We start from the raw sequence: 22,869 nt of genomic DNA on the forward strand, positions 1-22,869 counted from the left end.
ATTTTTGGTGATCTCTGAATGGATCCCATAGGACATCAGGGAGTTTTGGAGCAGGGCCCAGGTCACCTTCTAACCTGCAGAGCCTGTGGAAGCTCTGTGCAACCACCAGCTATTTTTTTTTGGTGCAACACCCCCTGGCAAAAGCAGCCTCTGCCCCACGTGCTCACCTTGGCATTGCTCTCAAAAGGTACGGTTGTACCCCAGTATATTTTCATTTCACCCTTATTATTAACAAAAGATTGCACAAACAGACGTGAAAAACAAGCAATCCCCCAGAACCAAGTCCCTGCAAACCTACCCAACTTGGGTGGACCACAGTTTCAGCTCACGCTCATGCACACTCCCTGGGACAGTCCAACATCAACGAAGGCCCTCGATCGCAGATGACAGCTTCATAACCTTGCGAATAATGTGTGGCTGCTCTTTCCTTTCAGCATGGTAGAGACTTCCTCACCGTGCAGTCCTTGGCACTTCTCTTTGGAGGCCATTTCACCATCAACTTCAATAGGGTCATGATGATGTCAGCCCCTTTTGGTCCACCAGGCCAAGCCCTTCTCCCAGGCTCAAAGACGGCACCTCTCTGGCTGAAGCAAGCTGTGCAGAATGTCAGCGTCCTTTCCTTCTTCAAGGCCCTCGTATTGTCCTTGAAACATTTTCACACAATAGATATTCCTGTTTTCAGCCTCCTATTCCCAAGGCACAGCCGACACATTTTCCCTGGGACTATACCACAAATAAATGTTTTTTCTCCATTCTCAAGTCTCCGCTGAGCCCAGCTCTGTGGGAACAAGTGAGGGCTCCATGTCACTGCCACCCTAGCTCGGAACATACCCTGGTGTGTAAACATCGATTTAATCCTACAAAACCGTCATTCTTCCCTTTGAAAAGTCCCACGTCTTTGCCCTGACCCTCTGCTAGCCTACTGGTACTTTGGACTTGGGCAGAAGAAACTGCTTCTTGAGTCTGCTCTCTTGCAGGATCTTCCTGGTATGCATCAAGCCCTCCAAATCCTCCTGCTGTAATGGGTCTTAATGCAGGGACAAGTACAGAAGATGTTATTGCATTTGTGTCGTATCACCGCGTTTATTAATTACTCTGGTGGTTTTTAACTGGTGCTTTGCAGACCTCTGGGAGCCACGGACTACCGTGAACAATAAAACCAGTGCAAGTAGGTAAAGCAAGTTTGTAGCGGCTTTGTAGCAGTCTCCAACTGTGACATTCGTAAATGGATCTGGAATTTCCACCAAAAGAAAATCCTAAAAAATGGGTTCTTATCTAATATCTACTAGAGGACTGGAAGCAAGAGAGCAGCACCTGCGCTCCCATGTCTTGCAAAGGATGAACCTCAACCATGACAACTCCAAAGGTACAAGGAAAGCTCACAGGCACCAAAGATCAGCCTTTCTGCCAGTAGAAACACGCACTGTGAGCATTTTGTGATGGCTGTCAGGAGCCGGGTGAAACCCATTCAATTCATTTCGCATTGGACCAAGTGCCTGCAGGCTGTATTTCATCAGAACCAAGTGGGAACAAAGAAGAAACAGCAACAAAGCACGGCAAACAAAGCATGCCACCCCTCCTTGCCGGGGTGTTTTTAGCTCCTTCAGCTGGGTGTACGAGCCCTTCTTGCTGGCAGGACTGGGCACGTGGGGTGGGCAACACGGGGGCTGAGCTCCAGAAGTTGGAGAGCTCTGAGAGACATGTCACAGAGAGCTGTAAGACCTTAAATTAGGTTACTAAGTACTGTATCCACACTGGTTTTAGACATCTTTGCTTCCACACACCTCTCTGCCCGCTGTGCCCAGGTAGAGGAGCAGGGGGTCCCTTCCTCCTGCCTGCACCTTCGCTGGGGAGGCAGAGCCCGGCATGGCTGCAGCCTGCCCTCCCGCAGATCAGCTCGTCTGATGCCTGCGTGGGTGCCTGCGTCTCCGCGCTTGGCAGCCTCGGCCTCTCTCTCCTTATCAACGACGAAAATATTCACTCAGGATCCGTGGCCTTTCGCCAGGCAGAGCGCCGCACCGGGAGCACAACCGCCTCCTCCGCGCCTCCAGCAAAACCCAGGCAACAAAAGCGAGGCTCTTCCTCAAGCGCAGAAAAAAAAAAATAAATTAAAAAAATAATAAAATAATAAAAAAATTCCCACCAGCTAAGAAAAGCTGGAGGTTAATATAAATTCCATGGGTTTGAGGGGGAAATGGAGCTGCATTCAAAGCCTCGATGGCTAACCACGCTTCCTTCGTCTGGCAACTGCGCGCTCCCCGAGCAGAGTTATTGAGGAAGTTAGACGAGCGCTATATTTGTTCCAGCTGCAGATTTCCCTTAACCCCTGGTAGTGGTGTTTTCAAAAAAACAGAGCTTGTTTTCTGATGCTGGCTTTTCCATTTTCATGCACGCCACGGCCACAGCTATTAGCTGTAATCACTGCCATGCATAGATGAAAAATAATGAAAAAACCTTTGCCATTCTAAGAAGTCCAGGCTGGATGAGCAAAAGGGGGATTAAAACAAGGCTTTCAGGAATTAACGTGGAGCAGGAAAGAAGAAGACAAAGCCATTATAAAAGCTTGCGCTAATACAGGAGTCCTTTTTGTTGGAAGTGTTAATGCAGCCACGCAAATTCCTACCAAGATTTATTAGCTGGGTCACATATCTGCCTCAATTCCTCTCCTGATGATAAAATCAAGGCTCTTTCACTCCACTAGACCGCTTCTTTCTCTCAATTAAGAGGAAAAAAAAAAAAGTATATAATTTCCAAAACTCTGTTTACGGTGTGCATCAGACTACTTGTGAGGCTGACACCTTCAGAAAAACGAAATACGGAGACACTGCCATCAAGATACCTGGATAGAGACTAAATTGTTACGGTTCTCCCCAAAAGGCGAGTGTGCTGCCTTCGGTACCATCCCCTTCCATCATCCACAGAGCGCTGGCGGCCCCGGGAAGGCGCAGCACCCCACTGTCTCCTGCCTGCCTCCACGGGACATCAGCTCAGCAGAGCATCTACTTCACCCGAACCCGCTCCCAAGTCTGCTATTTGCCTTGGCCCTCGGCCAGCAAAGCACTTAGGCACATGCTTAAAGTTAAGCACAAGAGTAAACAGCTTGAAGTCGGTGGGACTTAAAATTAAGCACATATTTCAAGGATTTGCTGGATCAGGGCCTTAGCCCCGGTGCGCCACGTTTAACTCGGGTGATTCTGGGCTTACTGGCTCCCCCTTTCCCCGACCGCCCTCCACCAGACCGGGCAACAAACCATTCTTGTTTTTGCCACCACGCAGGAGGCTGGCTTTAAAGAACCCTTGCCTAGCCTACGGGCAGAGTATGCCTTTCTTTAATTGTACCTGCCTGTGAAATACCTTCCAGAAATCCCCACCCAAACAAAGCCTCAGGAAAGGAAATAACGGAAATTCCTGATGGCTTCCACGGGGGAAGCGATCCCAACCAGTGAGACGAGGCGCACGTAAGACGAGGCTGATGACTGTTCCTACTGTACGCGACTCCCAGCCCAGGGACACTCCCCGAAGGGCCAAGAGAAACCCCGTTACCGTCCCGGTTTCCCGAGGCAGGAGCCTCCTTGAAGCTGGACCCTGGATGTGGTTCCCTGTGCACGTTCAGGTCCTGCCTCGCCGCTCTGAAAGGCCTCTCGGTGGACACACGGGGAAAGAAGAGACACGAAATCCATGAGACCACCTCGCTTGTCCCCGCAGGGAAGTGCAGCACCCGATGATCAGTCTTCCAAGAGGCCACACAGCTTCTAAAGGGCTAGGAGTCTTCCCCAGACTCCTGCTTGATTCCTTTTGTCTTTCACATGAGCTTTTATACACATTTTCAGTTGTGTCTCTGCTTGCTAGGGCCTCGGTGGCTGCGGGCAGGTGTGCAGTTCTGGCAGAGAAAGCTCTCCGGCACAGAGGCAACCACCCCAAAGAGGCAGCACGGAAGGACATGGAAGACACGGGCAGAGGAGATGAGCGGAGGACTGGAATCTTGGACACAGAAGATGAAGATTTGCTGTTGATCTCCCCAGAAACAGAACTGCTCTCATCAGGAAGCAGCAACTTGCCCAGACTTGACAGGAGAAGAACACCACCAAGTCCGACTCCCTTCCCTTCCCCTTCCCCATCCAACTCACTCGTAGCCATCCTCTGCTGCGCTTCCATCTGCTCATCAACGGTCAGTTCTTCCCAGAGCAGTCAGGGCATGACCATTTGCTTGTGCTAGGCGTATCGATGGCACTCAATAATCAAGTAACTTTGGAAAAGCACTTGTGAAAAAAGCCTCTGCAACCCTATCCAAACTTTAAAAGACCCCAGGTGAGCGCTAGGTCTTCAGTCTTCTTCTGCACTGCCTAAAAAAAACTCTTTTTGTCCAACCTTGCACCAGCTTGGACCCCAGACCCCCCAAAAGGGCACAGCCCTTTTGTGGGCTGCCACATTTGCTCTTCCTGAAGCCCGTGACTCTCAGAAGTTAGGACTGGCAGAATAAATTAAAGCACTGCCTTGCAAGCAAACCTCGCCATGAAAAGATGCCGAGCAAGGCGATCTGCTGCTCCTTCAGACAGGATCGGCAGGATGGTCAGGTAGCCAGTGCAGCAGGTTCCCAGCCCCGTGCACACTTACAGCCCTCAGAGCTACTTGTGAAACACTTCCCTGGCCCCGCCAGCTATGGTCAGTTGTGCACAATTTCCTCTTATAGACGAGGAAAAGTGGCAGAAGAGCTGTATCCTGTAAATCTGTTACATTTCACCTGCTCTCCGCAAAGGCCAGTGTAGCCCATTCCATTATCATCCATTGCCTGTGTAGCTATGCTGCCTGGAAACACAGATGTTAGGTGCTGGTTGAGGAGACCAGAAAGCTGCTCCAATACCTGGAGAAGACCAGCACAACACCAAGGCTGAAAGAAGAACTTGTATCTTGCTTGCTTCTACCTTTGAACACAGGCATTTGTAAAAAATGAGTTTAAATAACAAATATCTCAGCATTTATAAATTGAGCCAAAGACACTTTTCCATTCAAGTAAAGGACCCTTGCAGTGCGTGTGGTTGCAACCCACCGGGGTGGGTAGGTGGGAGACATTGCCTCTCTCCCTGCCCATGAGTGCCCCACCATGCCCTCCCAATTTCAGACAAGATGTGGTGAAACTCTCTCCACCTCCCTTGCTAGAGTTGTGCTCTCCGACGGCGTTCTGCCACCGGGCTTGGCTTCGTGTCAGCCCCGGGACACGCGGCAGCCTCTCGGAGCCTCTGCAGAGGAGCAGGACCCAGGCACGTGCAGGCGGAGGCACGCAGACCCCGCTGGCAGTGACCGCGGGGCTCTGGGGACCATGTCAGGTCGCACGTACGTTTGAAGCTGGCCACCCTGTCCTCGGCAGCGAGGTGCGACCTCCTACCGGCGACTTCCTCCTGTGCTCATGGGGCTGATCTCCAGGAAAGCTCTGTAGTGTGAGGAAATCCTGGCCATCGCCACCGGAGTGTTATCGACACGGCAGAGGAGGTAAGAACGACAGGAACTGCCTTTCGGCGGCACCACCACCGGGATTCACGCGGCTGCTCGGTGCCAAGGTCCGGCCAGCGGTAACGCGGCGAGAGGAGGTCGCACGTGCTGTTGGCTGGTTATTGTGCAAGAGGAGAAATCCAGAGGAGTGCTCCCAGGGTCTGATGAGCATCAGCCACTCCGGCAAATGAATCAGGTTGTCGGCCCACAGTGCTGTACGGACTCACTGTATTGACCCCACCTTCCCATGGGAGGCCACAGATCCCTTCTCCTTTGGGGGGGAGGTTTGGCAGATAGCAAGCATCTCAGCTGTCTAGTTGACCTCTGGAAGAAACATCACCATCCACGGTGGCAGAACCATGATGTCTGCAGTGGGGTTGGGGCTGTTGTGTGAGCCTGGACTCACGAACAAACCCTCAGGAGGCACAGCAGCCCTGACACCAGCGTACGGCCCTGGCCACAAGGAGATGCAGGTGGCTTTGATGACCACCAAAAACACAGCAAGCACCAGTACGAGCAGTGCTGTGGGTCTGGCCCCACCAGCATTTCTCCCCGAGACCTTTTAGTGCACAGAACAACATCTCAGACCTTTGTGGTCTGTGGAAGGTGTCCAGGAAGGGGCACGCACAGCCTGAAAGGGGCCAGCTTGAGAACCCAGCTGCTGGCAGACGTTGGGCAGGGCAAGCACCACGTGGAGAGCAGACGTGCCTTCTTCAACCCCATCCTCACTGGAGATGCCCACCCCACCAGCACGCAGGATGCATGCACCCTGTGAGCAGCAGAAATTCCCCCACCTTGGACAAGCAGGGGCACAGAGGAGGCGAAGGGCTGGGGAGACACAAGGGCTCTACACGACCCTCCGTGGGGATTTGGCTGCTCACCGAGCGCGGATGGCACCACGGAGGAGCACCTACACCACAGCCGGGACGTGGTAAGGGGACAGGTTTCTTCCCTCTGTGAGAAATGTCCATGAATGTCTTCTCCAACAGGCTACCGCTACACCAGAAATAGAGCACCCCAGAGACTTCACTCTTTTTTTTTTTTTTTCCTTTTTTTCCCCTTCCAACTCGGTATTGCTACACTCGCAGAGCTGTTCGAGAGTCTCTCTTTAATGTCACATGTGCGGCCAAAGTCCCTCAGGCCCCAGCAGAAGCAGCCTGGGATATTTGCACATACCCCTCACAATGGAAGGAAGAGGGTGTAGGAGGGAGGATCAGGCTGCTGACCCCTTTATTGTTCTTGGGCCAGAAGAAAGCTTCCTCCTGGCTTAAGAACCACGGCGCTGAAAAAGTTTTCCAGCCAGAGCGAGTCAGATGGAGTCACTGGGTGTTTTTTTTTTTTGTCCTTCTCCTTCCCCTGCCTCCCCCTTCGGCCAAGCGACGGGGAGTCACAGGGTTGTGCTCCATTCACAAAATACCTGCTGCACATCACGTAGTCCTTCCCCCCGGCGGCGGGGAAAGGCGCTGGAACCCAAGCAAACGAAAATAAACCATTTTTCTCTGCAGATTTGAAAAAAAAAAAAAAAAAAGAAAAGAAAGGAAGAAAGGACCCTGCTCCCAGACTGACGCCTCCAGCGTGCGCGCACCGGGGAAGGGGTAGGCGGGGGGAAGCGAGGCGACGATATGAAAGAAAACAAAAACAGCAAATTCTGCTCAGAAAGGATTAAATGGAGGTTTTCCAAAAAAACACCCCGCCATTATATAATGAGGCTTAACTCGGAGTCACAGGGGTCACGCGATGCAGCAGACTGGAAAAACCAAAGTGCAGCGCAGCCTTTTAATTGTTAAGCCAACCACAAAAAAAACAGAAAAAAACGATACTGCGATTGTACAACAAGGTGGCCAACGGCCGTGTTTCCCCCCCAGCCTCGCTCTCTCTGCCCAAAAAGCCCCGCGTAGCCTTTCTGATGGCTGGCACTGGTCGGCTTGGCTTTGCCCACGCCGGTGAGACGATGCCGCCTGCTCTCTGGGAGGCAGGCAGTGAGCGACGTGCCGAGCACACATCGATCCGTGGGGAGCCTGAGCTCTACCTGGGCCATCCAGGGAACGAAAGCCTTCAATCAACTGTCTTCCCAGGTGACAAATTGCCCGCCAGGAGATGATTTTGTTACTATCTTTTAAACACGGTGGTCACATGGAACCAACCCACCTTGCTGCCGGTGGCCAAGCACCCACCTAGCCCCCACGCCCTCCGTGGCTCCGCAGAGCCTTACAGAAGGGCCTGCTGTACGAGCCCAGCCACCGTCCTGAACCCAGTGCAGGGCAAGGGCCTGATCCTGACTCCACAGCACCGGCCAGCCCCTGGGACTGGGTCTTCTCACCCGGCACCTACAGGGGCTCGGTTTGCAGAAGTGGCCAGCCCGGGCACAGCCTCACACGTGGTGAAGACCTAGGTGTTTTACTAAAAACTCTGTTTCTTCCTAATGTGTTTAAATCTTGGCTCTTCGGGAAGGGCAAGCCACCCATCCACTACTTCCTGTGCTCCACGCACCCCGAAGAGCAGCGGCAGGGAACCCAGACCAGTCCTGGGCCCGTGTCTTCCTTTAAAACATAACGAGTGCAAATCTGTGCCTCACTCCTGAATTTTGAAAACTGGCTTTGGTAAAGATCATCATTGCACAGGGACCAGTGAAGAGCAGGACAGGGCATGTCAGCTCTCAGCCTGCTGGTTCGGGTCACGTCCTGGCAGCTGCTGACCCCAAACCTCGCAATTCTTACCCAGGGATACGCAGCGAGCCAAACTTCAGGATTTTTGCATTTTATTTATTCACAGCCCCAAGAGAAAGGCTGGCAAAGCTTAAGCACAGGCAGCCCCCGATCTTTCACTAATAATATCACCCACGGGCACGTGATGGGGTGTCGGGAGGACCTGCAAGCAGCAGCAGTGGGTGCCTGGTGCGATATCTGCTTGTTTTGCTCAGCCGAACAGAAACAAACTGCTCCTATAAGCATACATATTTTCTTTCCGTTTGGACAGGCCGCCTCAAAAGAACATACAATGAGAAACTAAATAATCAAGAGGACCACAAAAGCAGGAAGAAATGAAGCTTTATCATTCTTCGGTGGTTTCTCTGCTCATGCATTACAGGAATTAAGGGGGAAAAAAAAAAAAGGAGAAAGGAAAAGAAGGAAAGAAATAGAAACCCAACAACGAGCAGTTTTTCCATGGTGGTACCATCAGGTAAAAAAAGTAAAAAAAAATAACCCTGCCTGGCCACAGGACAAACAGCCACCAGGACAGCATCCTACGGCCAAAGGGCTGGGCAGCCCTCTCCTGGCTTCTCTACAGCCCCTTGGGGAGACCTCAGCACCATCTCTGTCCTCCCCACCCGTGGTTCTGCACACAGATGCTGCAACGCACGGCACCCAGGCCACACACACAATCTTTGACCGAGCCACCTCGTATTGCCACAAATGCTTCTCCTGCCCCTAGGTACCTATATTTACACCCAGGGCTATATATACATCTCCCCAAGCAGCACGGCACGTTTGGCCGCCGCACGCAGGGGGATGTGCTTACCTGCTGCCTGCAGGCAGGAAACTCGCCTCCTAGCAGCTTCTGGTCTCATTTATTGTGCTGCTTGCTATTTCCATAACATCAGAGGAAAGGCAGCAGAAAGGGGGAGCATCTTCTGGTCAAGAATAAAGTTTTGAGCGCTACAGGAAATATCAGCCTCCTATTTTGTCAGGCGCGGGCTGGTGGCATCCCACGTTAGCAGAAGTGCTGCAAAGAGCTGTTTTTCTATGCTCCATAGGCTCTTCCGCCAACGGGGACGTGTGCACGTCTCTCTTCTTTGGTATGTCGACTTTTCAGGGAGAAATTCCTTCCTTCCCCTTATTTTATTAAAAACTCAGGCCTCTCATGCAGGATGGGGAAGGGGATTAGGATGTGGAAATAGCCAGGCCAGAAGAAATAAATAGCTGCTTGACCAAAGAGGAGCTGAACGATTTGGGATCGTTAGTAACCTGGATTTATTATTATTATTATTTTACTTCTGCTACTTTTAACAACTTTTTAAACTTAAATGCTACTCTACAACTGGCCTCAGGAAAGCTCAGCAGAATTCAAGGCAGCGCTAAGAAAGACCTCTCAGATTTCTAATGAATCCTTCGGGAAAACACAGGAGAGAGAGATGTAACACTATTTAGAAGTTAAAATAAAATTCAGGCAGGATTTTGGGGGCAGGGGGTGGTGTTACAGTGCATTGAAAGGACTGGGAAAGAACAAAACAAAACCTTTCAGGCTTTCTTTAGGTATTATAGAGCTGCATAAAAACAAACCTTTTTTGAAAGGAAAGTCAGCTAAAAGCCTGAGAAAAGCCTGGGTCGCTCTCCACTGTGTTCACGCCAGAGTTCAGTGTGGTGATGTTTCAGAGCCTCAAATGCCTCTTGGATTGTTATTTATACTCCAGTTCCAGTCCCCATATACAAATCAGTTAATTCCCTGGAAGACTGCGCTTCTCAGGTTTAAAACTACTTGTGAGCTCCTTAAAAGCAAAATAAAGCGTCCTTCTTCGCTGTCCTGCCAGGAACACTTTCCCATCCAGCTCTCCCGGCCTCTCCGTTCATCTCCTTGTGGCCCCTGGCTGTGAATCTCTGCTCCGGCTCGGGAGGACTCGCACATTTTCCCTCACCCATCCCTACCCACCCAGCTTTCCCTCTCTCCATCCTCTCCTCTCCTCTCCCCAGGGCTGTAGATGTTTCTTGCAGGGCTCCTCTTCTTCTGCGTCCCACCCAGCTCCTCCAAAACCCACCGCCTCTTACTGGGGAGCCCAGCCTAGTGCTGCCACTCAGCTGCTGTGTGTCTACCCTTCTGCCAACCTGCCCCAGGCAGCAAAGCAGCCCAAACCCCATTATTCATCTTTTATTTTCTTTAGCAGAAACCAGCATCTGGCAATCTGGGGTCCAAGGATCAGAGACGGTCCAACCGTGGATGCCACCACGGTCTCCTCTCCCTCCTGCTGACACGTCCTTCCACATGGTTTGGGGATGACAGAATAGATAAGGGACAGAGGGACAGTGTTCAGATGAACAGCCTATATTCAAGGGGGCAGCAACATCTTGCAGAGAGGGAGGACCTCTCAAGTACGCCCGGCACCATTCTTTGGTGTGAGGAACATCATACAAGACCAAGCCCTGCAGAACAACGGAAGTCCACGTTTGCAAAAGCCCTGAAATGGGCAAAAGGGCACATTTGTAGAAGTCAGATTTCCAAGAGGAGAGGGGATGGCTTCATGATGGAGGCAAGGGAGACGTGCTGTGGGGCACGGCCACCCCCTGGGCACCAGCTGCCCCCTGCAACACGGGGCTGTGGGGCCTGGGCAAGGCGATGGCGAGGACGTGGGGTGCACAAACACCTCCAGGTTTTAATCCTGCTTTGCTCGAGGCCTCAGTTGTGGTGTTTCTGTGCAGAGCTGCCCACGCGGCACTGGAACACCTTCCCCATCCGTGGGCGCAGCGGGATGGAGCCGCAGGAGGGGTGCGAGACGCAGCCACCGCAGGGCGCGCTTCGCTGCTTTGGGAAGGATTTGGAAACAAGCCTTTGGAAAAAAGCCCCTGCTTCCTCTGCTCGGAGCTGGTTTGGAGCTGTGCAGCGATGCCGCAGTGCCCTCTAGTGCTGCCGGGTGCAGCGGCCCTGTCCCTGTCTCCATCGCCACCAAACATCTCCGCTGGTGGCTCCCCAAACCCCTCCGCTCCCCATCGCACGGCCAGCATTGTCAGAGCGCCTTCACCCTCTGTCTGCCAAAACCTTGGCCTCCTGCAACCCTCAAGGCTGCAAGATAAGTCAAAGTCACCCTCGCCCTCTCCACTGACACTCCCAAACCTGAACCCAGCCGAACCTACAAGGACACGAAGGCACCCCAGCTTCTGTGCTGGCAGGAGCTCGCTGCAGGTTCTGCCACTCCAAAAAACAGGGCAGCCTGGCCCCAACCCTGCCCAGTACTGGCTCCAGAAGCTGTGTGTTTCAACAAGAAAAACAAATCCCTGAGCCCGCCTGTTTAGGGAGAAACCCCTGTGAATTAGGAGCCAGTATCATTAAGTCTGTGAACTGGGTGATAGCCAGAGAAATAAAACCAGCCCAGAGAAGTGAGAGTCTATCTCATTTCTTACTACTGGAAACCAGCTTTGAATCCTGATAATAGAAATGTCAAAATCCTTGGGCCATTTCCCTGGTGTTTCATTTGCACAGTGAATAAGACCATTAAATGGTACGGAAGGCCATCATCATCTGAAGAACCCACTAGGAGACCTCCTCTTTTCAACAGATCTGATAAAAAACATGGCTTTTATAGCCTGGCTCAGGGCTTAGAGCAATTGTGCTCCACCACCAGAGCCGAGACCTGTCCCTTACCCTTCCCAAGGCCTCCAGAGCTTAATACCTGCACAGAAGATCAGCCCACCCTGCTCCAGATGTCTCCTCTCCAGTTCCTCGCAGACGGCAGCAGCCTCACCTGCCCTCCTCGGCCACTGGGGACCAGGCTGAAGGGGCTACGGGTGACCAGGTGGTGTGCCCTCAGCCCACTCCTTTTCCCAAGGAAATGCTCATTGTCGGTTAAATGAAACAAAGAAACGGGCCAGGGTAGGAGGATATCTTACTGGAAGTCACAGCAAACAAGGCTTTTCTCAGCCATGGAGATCTGACTCTCAATACGTTGTGACCTATGCTCAACCCTGGCTCTCTGACAGGGACTTTCCACAGCGGTTTGAGCGGTTACAGTATTGGAAAGACCCTTGGGAGATGGGAAGCTGGCTTGTGAAACTAAAACCTCCTCCAAAGGCTGTGCCATGCCTACACGCTGCTGATGGAGCTGGGCAGGGTCTCAGGGTGGTGGGGAGAAGTGGGGCTCCAAGGCAGCCAGCATGGCTTGTTCTAAACACTGGGTGGACACGTGGAGGATTTCAGTGTTACCCATGGTGAGCACAGGGGGGGCATGCAGCACAGGGGAGATTAGGGACACACCATCTGCCTGGGTCTCAGCTCCGTGGGACACACTCAGCCTGCTTGAGTCACTCACTTTTGCAGAAACTCATGCAGTTCCTGGGGTGGGCACGCATGGCACAGCTACCCAGTACGGCGGCAGCTCCCCACAGAGCCTCCTGCACCTTCAATTCCTCCTCCAGCTCCCGTGGAAAAGCAGACAAGCTTTCTGAAGCTGTAACCCCCAGAGCACAGTCCTGGTTTTGCCATCTCAAAGTCTGGCTGGGCATCAGAGCACGCAATCCCCGCGTATGCTGACGGGTCTGCGAGACGTATTTGCTGGGCACATTTTGCTCCTGAGAAGTGAGAGCACCACACTCTTCATCCTCCTGGCAGCTCAGACATCTCAGAGGTCTCCTACAACAACTGCTGGCTAAGCAGCGTGAAGTGTGTTTGTCACTGTGCAAGGGAGGGCTGAGGAGCGAGAGGATGCATAGCAAACTCAGACAGCCAGCAGACGTCATCCAAAAAATCCTGCTCTGAGAGAGGGATCTGGGCTGGTTAGAGTTGTGGCTAAAATGAGAACTGCCCAGGGACATGAAGTGGTCCTGGAAACCTTGTGCTGCAGTACGAGCAGGTAAAAGGGGATGAAATGAAGATAAGCACCCCGAAGCCACTGTATGGGGAAGGTAAATAACCCCACCGCACCAAAGAGCCATCTCTGAGCTCCAAGGAGACCTGCGCCCCTGCCACCACCTGCACAGGAAAGTCAGGATCTGCATTGCTCCACAGTGAGCCCTACACCAGTGCCAGACACCAAGCTTCTCACCCCACACAGACAGTGACAGCACCGGGACTGCTTGTCCGTGGTTCTCCCTTCTCCCTCTTGGCACCTGGGTTGGCTATTTTCTCTTCAGGCATCTACCACATGCAGATGTGTCCAGATGTGCTCCCAGGCAGGGAAGGGACGTGGGTATCCTCCGAGAGGCATCATCCGACCTCCTACAGACCTCTGCACAGAGATGCAGGGAATCACACCCAGACGTGTCCGCACCTTCCCCATGGCAGGGACCCCGAGTGACCAGCCCAAGTGACACTAAATTGTAAGACCTGACCTGAAAGTACTTGTCAATGAGGAGAGAGTGGGCAGAGACACGCAGTCAGTGCCTAAATTCAGGTGGGATCCCAGCACGATCAGGAGTCCTGGTGCTGCCGAGCCTGGTTTGGACGAAGGCAGGAATACAGAGGTGCTACGAGGATCACAAGTTGCTGAGTCTGCATTTTTCCTAAGGAGTTTGTTGTTTCTCACCCAGCAAGGAAGCTAGAACTAGAGCTAGAAGAGAAACAAGCAGACTGTTGTAATTCCAAGCACATGACAGAAAGGGTAAAAAAAAAATACGCAAGGAAGTAGAAAGAGATGAGCTGCAAGGCAGTTAAGATGCCAAATGAAAAGACACCAACGTTGACTTCTAAGTTAATCTCATAGCACCATGAAAGCCGAGTACTCCTCTCAGAAGTGCCATGTATTTTTTACCTCCTGATCCACCAGACAAGGAGCAGCTAGCTAGCAAAGGCATGGCTGCACCATTTAGAGGAGGGCAGACCCAGGCTGGAGGCACATGTCCAGCAAACCCACAGCCAAAAGCTGCAAGATGCCAGTCCAGAAAGCACTTGGGATGCATCCCAAACCTCTCTGCTCATGTCTGTCAGCATTCACATCCTTCTTGTGCATCTTTCTTGAGCTCCAGCAGCCTCCCAGGGAAGAGATCTTGTAGGACATGGCCCCGTGAGTTGTTCTCTCAGTGCAGAGCGTGCCAAGGGCTCAGTCTGAAGACTGAAGGATTGGGGTGACACGTCCAAGCCTGAAAGCCTTTCTCAGTGTTTGCCAGAGGGAGGAGAAGCAGAACTCGCTGTGTTAGCCCTCCCCATGAGTCTTGCATGATGGGGAGCTGGTTACGTGGTCTCCTCTGCCCAGCCAGCCGACCAGCGAGGTGAGTAACAGCGAGGCTCGGGAGACCTGGCTCTGCACCTGAGCTGACACGGCAGACGAGCAACCCTCTCTGGAGGGCCATAAAAAAAATACAACCTATGAATGGGGAATGCTTATCTTCAAATTTTCTTCCAAAGCCACTGTTTGGCAGGGCTCACATGAAGCAGTGCCCAAATCCAGCTACAGACTCCTACGAGTAAGGAGGGACGGGGAGGTTACAGCCAGGAGCTGAGCCAAAGCCGTGACTTCACGTGCTCCTGGCCAGCGCAGGGGCAGAGCGAAAGGCACGGCGTGCATCGTGTCAATGAGGTGCTCCAAGCGCCCCTCATACCCCATCCAAGAGGCAGAAGAGGAGCACAGATGCCCACGACGTGCTTTATAACCAGTTCCCAGCAGTGCCAGCGTTATCCCGAGCACTGTGCAAGCACAAAGGGCGGCACAGCGCTGCTCCCACTGCGTTTCACACCCACCGCAGCAGAAACTTTCCAAACAACACCTACTTACCAGCAAAAACAAGCATCTCAGCTGAGCCTTGAAAAGATGGGGGGCAAGGGGGAAAGCTTAAGAACCGAGGAGCAGGGCGAGCCCAGCAGCCCGCAGGTTTCCCCGCCTGCACGTACCACGAGATGGCAGAGCGCACCGCGCCGCCTCGGCCGCCGGAGCATCTCGGCAGCCAGCGCACGTCCTCCAGTTTCAAAACAAAAGGCTGGGGACAGGCGTTTCAGAGCTGTGATCCTGTGATTTTTCTCACAGATAACGATGAAGAAAGAGGGTTTGGAGAAGGGCGTTTATTTTATTTTATTCTTTCCCTATTTTTCCTTCCCTATTTTCCCCCCCACCTCTTAACCACCAAATAGGCACAGGTTTCCTGGCAGTATTTTCTCAAAATACTCCTGAGAGACTCCAGCAGCAAAACCCAGGTATGGACACGGACATCCACATACCCAGTACATTCAGCCCCACCCATCAGTGGGGCACTGAAAACACAAGTGCAGATACAGACCCGTGTGTATTCTGGAACATATTCCTAGTTTAGTGCCCAACATGAATCATACCTCACCAAGGGAAACTGAGTTTCCAAAGCAGCCCGTACGTCAGACTTGCAACCTCTCTTAACTCTGCGTTAGCTGCTGAAGCACATTCGGCAGTGCAAAACCTTTCTCTGAGTGGCTCCACATCACGGGGGAGAAGGTGCTAGAAGCAAGTCCTAAGAGATGAACCAGAAGCAATCAGAAGGCAGCTGCTGACAAGCAACCCATGAGATCTTCAGATACAGACAGAGCAAGAGTTTCTGCATCTCCAGCCTGAAAAGTCTCTTTTCAGGATGACACAAACATAACCACGATGTGGAAAAGCCCCCCGGAAGGTGGAGGATTGTCTTCCATAGGCTCACAGTAATATTTTTCCTGACGATCCCACGTACTGAATGCCAAAGAGCCATTTCAAACAAGAAAGCGATAAAGAGCAGCACAGCCACCACTGGCACTGCATGATCGCATTCAAATCCAGTTAACAATGACATGTCAGGATTAAGCCAGCTGTCAGTAAGCATTTCACTTGTCAACGCTGAACAAGATAAATCCTCACCAATAATGACATGGCTCCTAGCTCCCCCATGCACTTATGACTGTACATGCCTAGGTAAGCGAGTCTCCAAAATAATGCCGTATTTTACTACTCTGCCCAGAGGCATAAAAACACCAGATCAAGCACTTCCTCCACGAGGTCTTCCAGCTTAGAGTCGCCACACTTACAATTAAGATCTGCAGGAAACATAAGGCAGCTCTGAGAGGTGATTGCAGCCGCCTGTATGACACAGAAATAGATCCCCCTTTGTTACAGGTATATATTAGAATTAATTCACTGGAGTCAGAGAACTCAATCTGTGTTACAACAGGATGATATAACCAGGCCAGGAGGAGCTGGCTTATTTAACAGTTGTTGATTATGAAGGTTAAACTCTCAGAACGCCAGCTCCTCACACACCAAAGACAGGAGTTTCTTCCCCCAAACAGCCCAAGCTCACAGCAGCCCGCTGGTGCGGAGCCCTTGGCCAGCAAGGGCTGAGCTCTGTGCCGTGCTGCCCTGTGCCCAGAGTCACTCACCATGCCGTGTCCTGCCCCCCACCTGCACAAACCACCCTGCCGTGCCGTGAAGGGACAGCATCATCCCGAGGAGAAGCCACCATCCCGAGGTTCAGCACTTCCCAGTTTGGTTACCCTGTGTGACCTCCAGCAAATCCCTCACCCTCCCTGTGTACAACTTGTGTCCTTCCTCTGCCCTCCCGGGGGACGAGCTCATGAGTAAGAGTACTTCCCAGAACAGGGCCAGGGTTCACCAAAGAACATTTTAACCAGAGGCTGAAACACAGCACGTGATGCTGAGCACGGCCGGTGGCCCCTCAAATCCAGTCTCAGTACATCTGGAAGCTCCCTTTGATTATCCGTGTAAAGCACTTCCAATTATTCCCCAGGGAAAACAACCTTATTTTGCCGAGTTACTGGCGTTTTTATCAGCTGGCCCTGACATTTTTTTTTTCCCTGTGACCTAAAGTCCAGACAGACCGAGCACGTAAGAGAAAGCAGCTGCAGGCAGTGCTTCTGCGTGCCAAAGTCAGCAGCACTTGTCCTTCTTTCCACTGGTTCACGCACTTACTGCCAGCTAGCTCACCCAAAAGAAATAGCGATGCAGACTGTCACGTGCCTTGCTGGATGAGCAAAGCTTCTCCTCACATGATGCACGAGCAAGAATCCCGGAGAGCTCTGCTCAGCATGCAAAAGGGCAGCGCTGCCCCAGCACAGGAGGTGCCTCTGTCCTTCCCTCTGAAGGGAGAGAGGAGCTCGGAGGTGCCTTCAGCAGAAGTACGTGGAGCCTCAGCTCCTCAGAGGACTGAGACACTGGAAAGTGAAAAATTAAGACACTGACAAATTAACCTATTCAACAGGACTGTTTAACTGAAGGCCTCACCCTGCCATTCCCCAGCACTTGAGCACCAAAGGTCTTTTAACCAGAACTACTGAAAAGTGGCTGTGGAGACTGATCTGGGGAAGAAACAGGCCAGAGAAAACGAAGCATTCATTGCATCACACACACGTGCATCCCATAGGGGAAACATCTGGATCGACACACCGTCACTAGTGGCGTCTTGGCAGCAATTTATTTTGGAGCTGTCAGGAGGCTTGGTGCTTTTCAGAACCTCCTTTCCTAAAATAGGAGCCCTGCGTGTCTGTGTGTATATACACGTGTATAAGCATGCATTCATTTTCCTCAACATCTCACCTCCCATCAGAGCCTGTGCGGTACCAGCGAGGTTGAAAGCAAGGCTTCCTGAGACCAAGGCACAGTTCTCTGACTGCTCAGCCCAGGCAGCCTGCCCACCTCCCAGGGGTGGTTTTGCAGGGAGAGGAGCTGCTGCCTCCAGCCTCAGCACCTACCTGCCACACCGGGAGGACTTTCTCGATGTCGTTCAAGTTGATGCTGTCACCGTCCTCGTACTTCCCTTTTCCGAGCCTGCAGCAGGAAGAAAACAAACAAAAGCATGAGAAGCCTCGCTGGAACCTACGTTAGTGCTCTATTACGGCACATGGGTAAGATTAGCACTTACTGCAAAGGACCCTCATAAAAACAGAGAGGCTCTCTGAAGCAAATACGTCGTGTCTCCAAAACACTCCCACGTGGGCACAGAGCCATTAATACCAAATGAAATGCTTTTCCCAGCCCTATCCCCTGCACTAGTGACTACCCATTCTCCACAGCATTAAAATGCTTTTGGTAATACCAGCAGTGAGAAAACCAAAGGCAGCCCTGAGCAGTAGTTTTAGACGATTCAATTCCCAGACTGAGCAAAACTAAACAGCCCACCGGGAAGAAAAAATGGGGACAGAAGAACCTAATGAAAAACGCTTCTTTTGAACCGCTGCTCGTTTGCCAGTCTCCACAGGAGCTCCTGTTCCCCTGCTGGGAAAGGTGGAGGCGAGCAAGCACAAACACAGATCTCAAACAGGAGAAAAGCAGTAAACAGCAATCAATATGAATGCAAACATGCATTTTGAAACACAAAAAAAAAATCAGGGTGAGAAGCCAAGTATTAACAGACCAAGTACATAGTTGACAGGGTAAGGATAATTAGCAAGCTTTGCTTGTATCAAGAAATGAAAAAAAATTGATCACATAAAGCCTGCTACTAGCTGAATGCAGAGAAAAAGGTAACGACAAAGAAAAGGTCAGTGCACATCGTTCATCTGCATTTACAAAGAATTTGGGTAATTTATTACGCACAAACGATGATGTATTTTGTGGTCAATTAGTGACAAGATACTATTCAACAACTTACAGTAGGCAGAAACTTTGACAGCCGCAGGTGCAAGCACCCAGTGTCTTTAAGTCCAATGAACAACTAATGTTGGTGGAATTACAGTAAATGTAAAATGAAAGACTGAAATGTGCTAAAACAGCAACCTGAATGGAAACCTCCACAGCCCAGCAGGGCAGGCCACAGGCTTGTAAGGTTGTGGAGGAGTGACAGGGGATTATACCAAAGTCAGCGGAGGACCGGCATTTAACTAACGCGTTAATTGCTTCATGCAAAATCAGGTGATCTCAACAGGTGACTTCCATCACAAATGCACCACAGCAGGTGTCTCTGGCAGGACCACCTGGCAAGTGCCACGGACCATGGAGCCATCTTATTTTACAGAGGGCCCCTCATCCTGTGCTTCAAAACCATCTGTAGGGGTAAACATGAGCCTACTGAGGCACGCAGAGACTTTGAAATTCAGTGTTACTCATGTTGTTTCAAATAGTCCAAAAATTGTAAATCATACATATTTACAGTGCAGAAAAAAGCCTTATAGGGTCGTGTGAGTTTGCCTGTCCCAAACAGGAATGGGAGCCTCCTGCAGATGCTGGGCTGGGGTGGGGTTGTGAGCCCAGACTGGCTCATAGTTTGGCAAAACCAATTTACCGACAGAGAAACTTTGCTGAAAGATTTCTATCCCTATGCCTAAAATAGCCTGACCAACACACAGCCAAAGAAGAATCCAGAAGCCCCAGGAAGCTGTAACCACCAAGATGAGCTGCTTAACATTCTTGTAGTTCCACGCCTAGCAGGTGGGGAATGAACATTTTGATCTAGATGGACCACATTGATGCTGTGCTCTTCCCTCAAGTCTTGCTGGGGAGAACAACAGAAGCCCTTTCACCTGGGATTGTAACCAGGATCTTTCCCCCAGTAATCACAGATGCTTAAATCTAGGAGACGCAGCTTAGATCCAACAAACATGGTTTAAAAACTTAACTCTTTCAAGCAATGCAAAACACAGCAAACAGATCTGCTCCACCCCAGAGCTGGTTGACAGAGGAACCAAAGAGACTGATCATGAAGTCCTCAGCACCCCCTGCATGGTCCAGCACATCTTTACCAGGTCTTCTGTGTGGGCTATGCCACCAAGCCAGCAATCCCACTGCAAAGGAGGGGTTACACATCTTGCTGCAGAGCATCATCATTTATTTCAGGATAACTATACACATGCACAGCACTCACCCTTCTCTGTCTATGTGAGGCAGCGGGTGTTTGGAGGTGTTTCGGAGCTTCCTGTGAAACTGCGTGAAATCTAGTTTTTCAGGCTGCAAGTCCCACGTTGCACCGCTAGGAGAGGAAAACCGCGGAGAGAGAAAGACGGTGAGTGCCCTGCTAATTAAACACAACCTCGCTGAGGAGCAGATGGCTCACACGAGCCTGCAGCTGAGGAGTGCTGGTACTTTGGAGGCACCACTCTCTGCTGCAGAGCATGCTGCCACAGGCCTCTGACCTTCACAGCGCTGTGTCACGCTAAGCCCATCGTTCTGAGGTAGACTTAAGATGCATCTTGACGCAGCACACACCTTACTAGCTGCACTTGCTTTTTATAGGAAGGGGGTATCGCAGCAGATGCTGGTCCAGTCCATGCAATGCAGATGCTCTCCTTGCTCTAGGAGCCTGGAGCAAGTCCCAGGTGGGAACACAACTCCCGCAGTGCTTCAGGCATGGCACACAAAGGCATACAACCAGACCGAAAGTGTGTTCCACTGCTCAATCTGGGCAGCACGCTTGCATTCCCCATGCTGAAGCAGCAGCTCTTCTCAGCAGCTGCAGTGCAAGGTGCAATCACACCTCCACTCCACGGAAGAGAGCCCTGGAGCAGGAGCTCACAACTGCCTCCGTCTCACCGGTGCAGCTCTGAGGTGCCCCCAGATAATCCTACCAGTACCTTTTTCAGATGTTTGGACTGCAAACCTCTTCTAAGCAGACGCGATGCTTTGAGTAGGCTGTGCTTAGTGCCACAGACTAAATGGTGAGGAGGAGTGAAGGGAGGCCAGTGTCCAGCTGGGCCCCCCCAAGGATGGGCACGCACAGACCCTCTGCTCGGGGTGCTTTCAGATCAGCTTACCTGAAGGAGTCGAAGGTGTTGGCAGCCCAGATGTCGGTGCCCAGCATGTCGAGGGAGCCCTCCTTGTTGCCATTCTAGGGAGGAGGGAGAGGTGGTTACTTGGCAGAAGGTGCCCAGCCCAGCCCAGCCTGTCCCGTGCCAGCCAGGAGGTGGCACAGCTCCGTGCCCGGCCTTGCCACCTCCACGCCAGCCCAACAGAGACCCCTCACTCCCCACAAGAGCACACTTTGAAGGCAGGGAGAGACACACAGATTCAGCCTTTGGGACACAAAGCTGTGGATGACACGGAGCAGACAACGTGTTGGTTGATGTTGGCCCCATCCTTCTATTCCCTGTCCACAGTCAGTGTGGGAACAAGACCTCCAAGACCCAGCGGGCAGGTTGGCACGCTGGCCACAAAGATGCTCAGCATCACAGAAATCCATGCTGCTTGAGCTGGGAAGGGACCTCTAAGGGCATCTGGTCCAACCAAGGTCAATAAGGGCCAGTTGGTTGCCCAGGGCCATGTCCAGATGGCTCTTTAATATCTCCAGGGGTTGTCACCAACAAGCACACGGAAAGCCAATCATCAGCGATGCACGAGGCAGAGATGCCCAAGGACCCTTCAAACAGCTCTGGATTTCACCACGGCAGTGACTGCTTCTTCAAGGAGTCACGGTGACACGACCTGGCCTTGCTCTATCAAAGCCTCATGGTAAGATACAACCCTGTGCTGAAACTCCTGCCAGCAGTGCAGACTCCAGCTGCCTGTGTCCCCAAAACCCGGTGTGTCAGAGGGGAGGGCACATGGTGCACGCAGGCTGTAGGGCTGAGGATGGGAGGAATTGCTAGGAAGCTGCTACACAAACCATCAGAAAGCATCGTGCTGAGCTTGCAGAAACCTTTATTTCATCCCTCCAAGAAGCAAAAGCTATACGGTATAATCAGACGGGAATTATGAGAAGCCTCCAATAAACCACAAAGTGCCTCTAATTTTGCAGTGCAGCTGCTTTTTGGAAATAGCAACACGAAGGAAAAGCATCCAAAGCAAAGACCCCAGACTGCTTCTCGTCCTCCAGAGCCCCTTTACACCCACCAGCCTTCATGTATCCTCCCCACAAGAAGTGGGCTGCCCTTATTGAAGCATTCCAGCCCAAACGGTCCAGCTCTGGCTAAAGCAGTGCTGGAGAAGGCGGCTTCCAAACGCTCCCCATCCTACGATTCCCAGGGGACACCACAAAACCAGACTCTGCCAAAGCAATTCCAGGCTGCTTTCGGCCTCGGCACAGGCACAAAAACCCGGTTTGTCTCCTCAGACCCGTAACACCCTCACAACGAAGCACGGGTGATTATTAGCACTACCCTGCTGTAGTACTTCTGGTGGCTCTCCTCAAGCTGCTGCTTCCAATGGGCAAACTATATTCACTGAGATCACACACGCATAAAATCACGATAAGCTGTCATGCAGACAACAATTATCATCAAAGATCAGTACGAAAAATTATTGCTTCTGCCCACATACAGCTTTCCTGAGGAACTGCTGTTTCCAAATATTAAGAATAACCAAGACACTGGAAAAAAAAAAAAAAAAAAAAAAAAAACACACAAAAATCTGAATGCTTCTCAGTGAAGTCCCAGACCCCAGCTTGCCACGAAGCAAGGAGCCTTTTCCCAACAAGGACACGCATTGCCAGTGCACGCCACAGACAGATTACAGAGACGTTCCCAGCACAACAAACAATATAGATGGCAGATACTCAAACAGGCACATTGCTCCCTTTTTTTTGTCGTCTCCTTTAAGGGGTGTATGGATTATGATTTTAACCTCCAGCAATCTGCAGGTCAACAAGTCTGCACAGAAATAAACTACGAGTGAAGTATGAAACTCCCACAGACAGTTATGGAAGCAGAGATTTTATTTTAGGCAAATGTAAGCACAAAATTCTCTCACCAGGGAGAGAAATTAATTCTCTAAATACTTAAAGGCATTGTCATGCAGCTTAATGAAAACAGAGATGACCACGTCTTCATAGCCTCTTTAGTCTTTATTCCTTCTTTGGTCTTCAC

General features: G+C 51.5%; 1 protein-coding gene across 6 annotated transcripts in view; it reads right to left on the reverse strand.

Moving 5' to 3' along the window:
• Positions 1 to 22,869, reverse strand: part of CTIF (cap binding complex dependent translation initiation factor) — a 127,526-nt gene that overhangs the window by 65,305 nt on the left and 39,352 nt on the right. For 5 of the 6 annotated variants that reach the window (XM_035309682.1, XM_035309683.1, XM_035309681.1 and 2 more), the window contains 3 exons: positions 20,824 to 20,897; positions 19,938 to 20,042; positions 17,830 to 17,905 (listed from right to left, as the gene is read on the reverse strand). The exons of the other annotated variant lie outside the window; for it this stretch is intronic. In XM_035309682.1, coding sequence (XP_035165573.1) covers positions 17,830 to 17,905; positions 19,938 to 20,042; positions 20,824 to 20,897 — 255 coding nt within the window. The remainder of the gene's footprint in view (positions 1 to 17,829; positions 17,906 to 19,937; positions 20,043 to 20,823; positions 20,898 to 22,869) is intronic. 6 annotated transcript variants of the gene reach the window in all.

The sequence above is a fragment of the Oxyura jamaicensis genome, chromosome Z, assembly GCF_011077185.1.
Source record: "Oxyura jamaicensis isolate SHBP4307 breed ruddy duck chromosome Z, BPBGC_Ojam_1.0, whole genome shotgun sequence".
NCBI lineage: Eukaryota > Metazoa > Chordata > Aves > Anseriformes > Anatidae > Oxyura > Oxyura jamaicensis.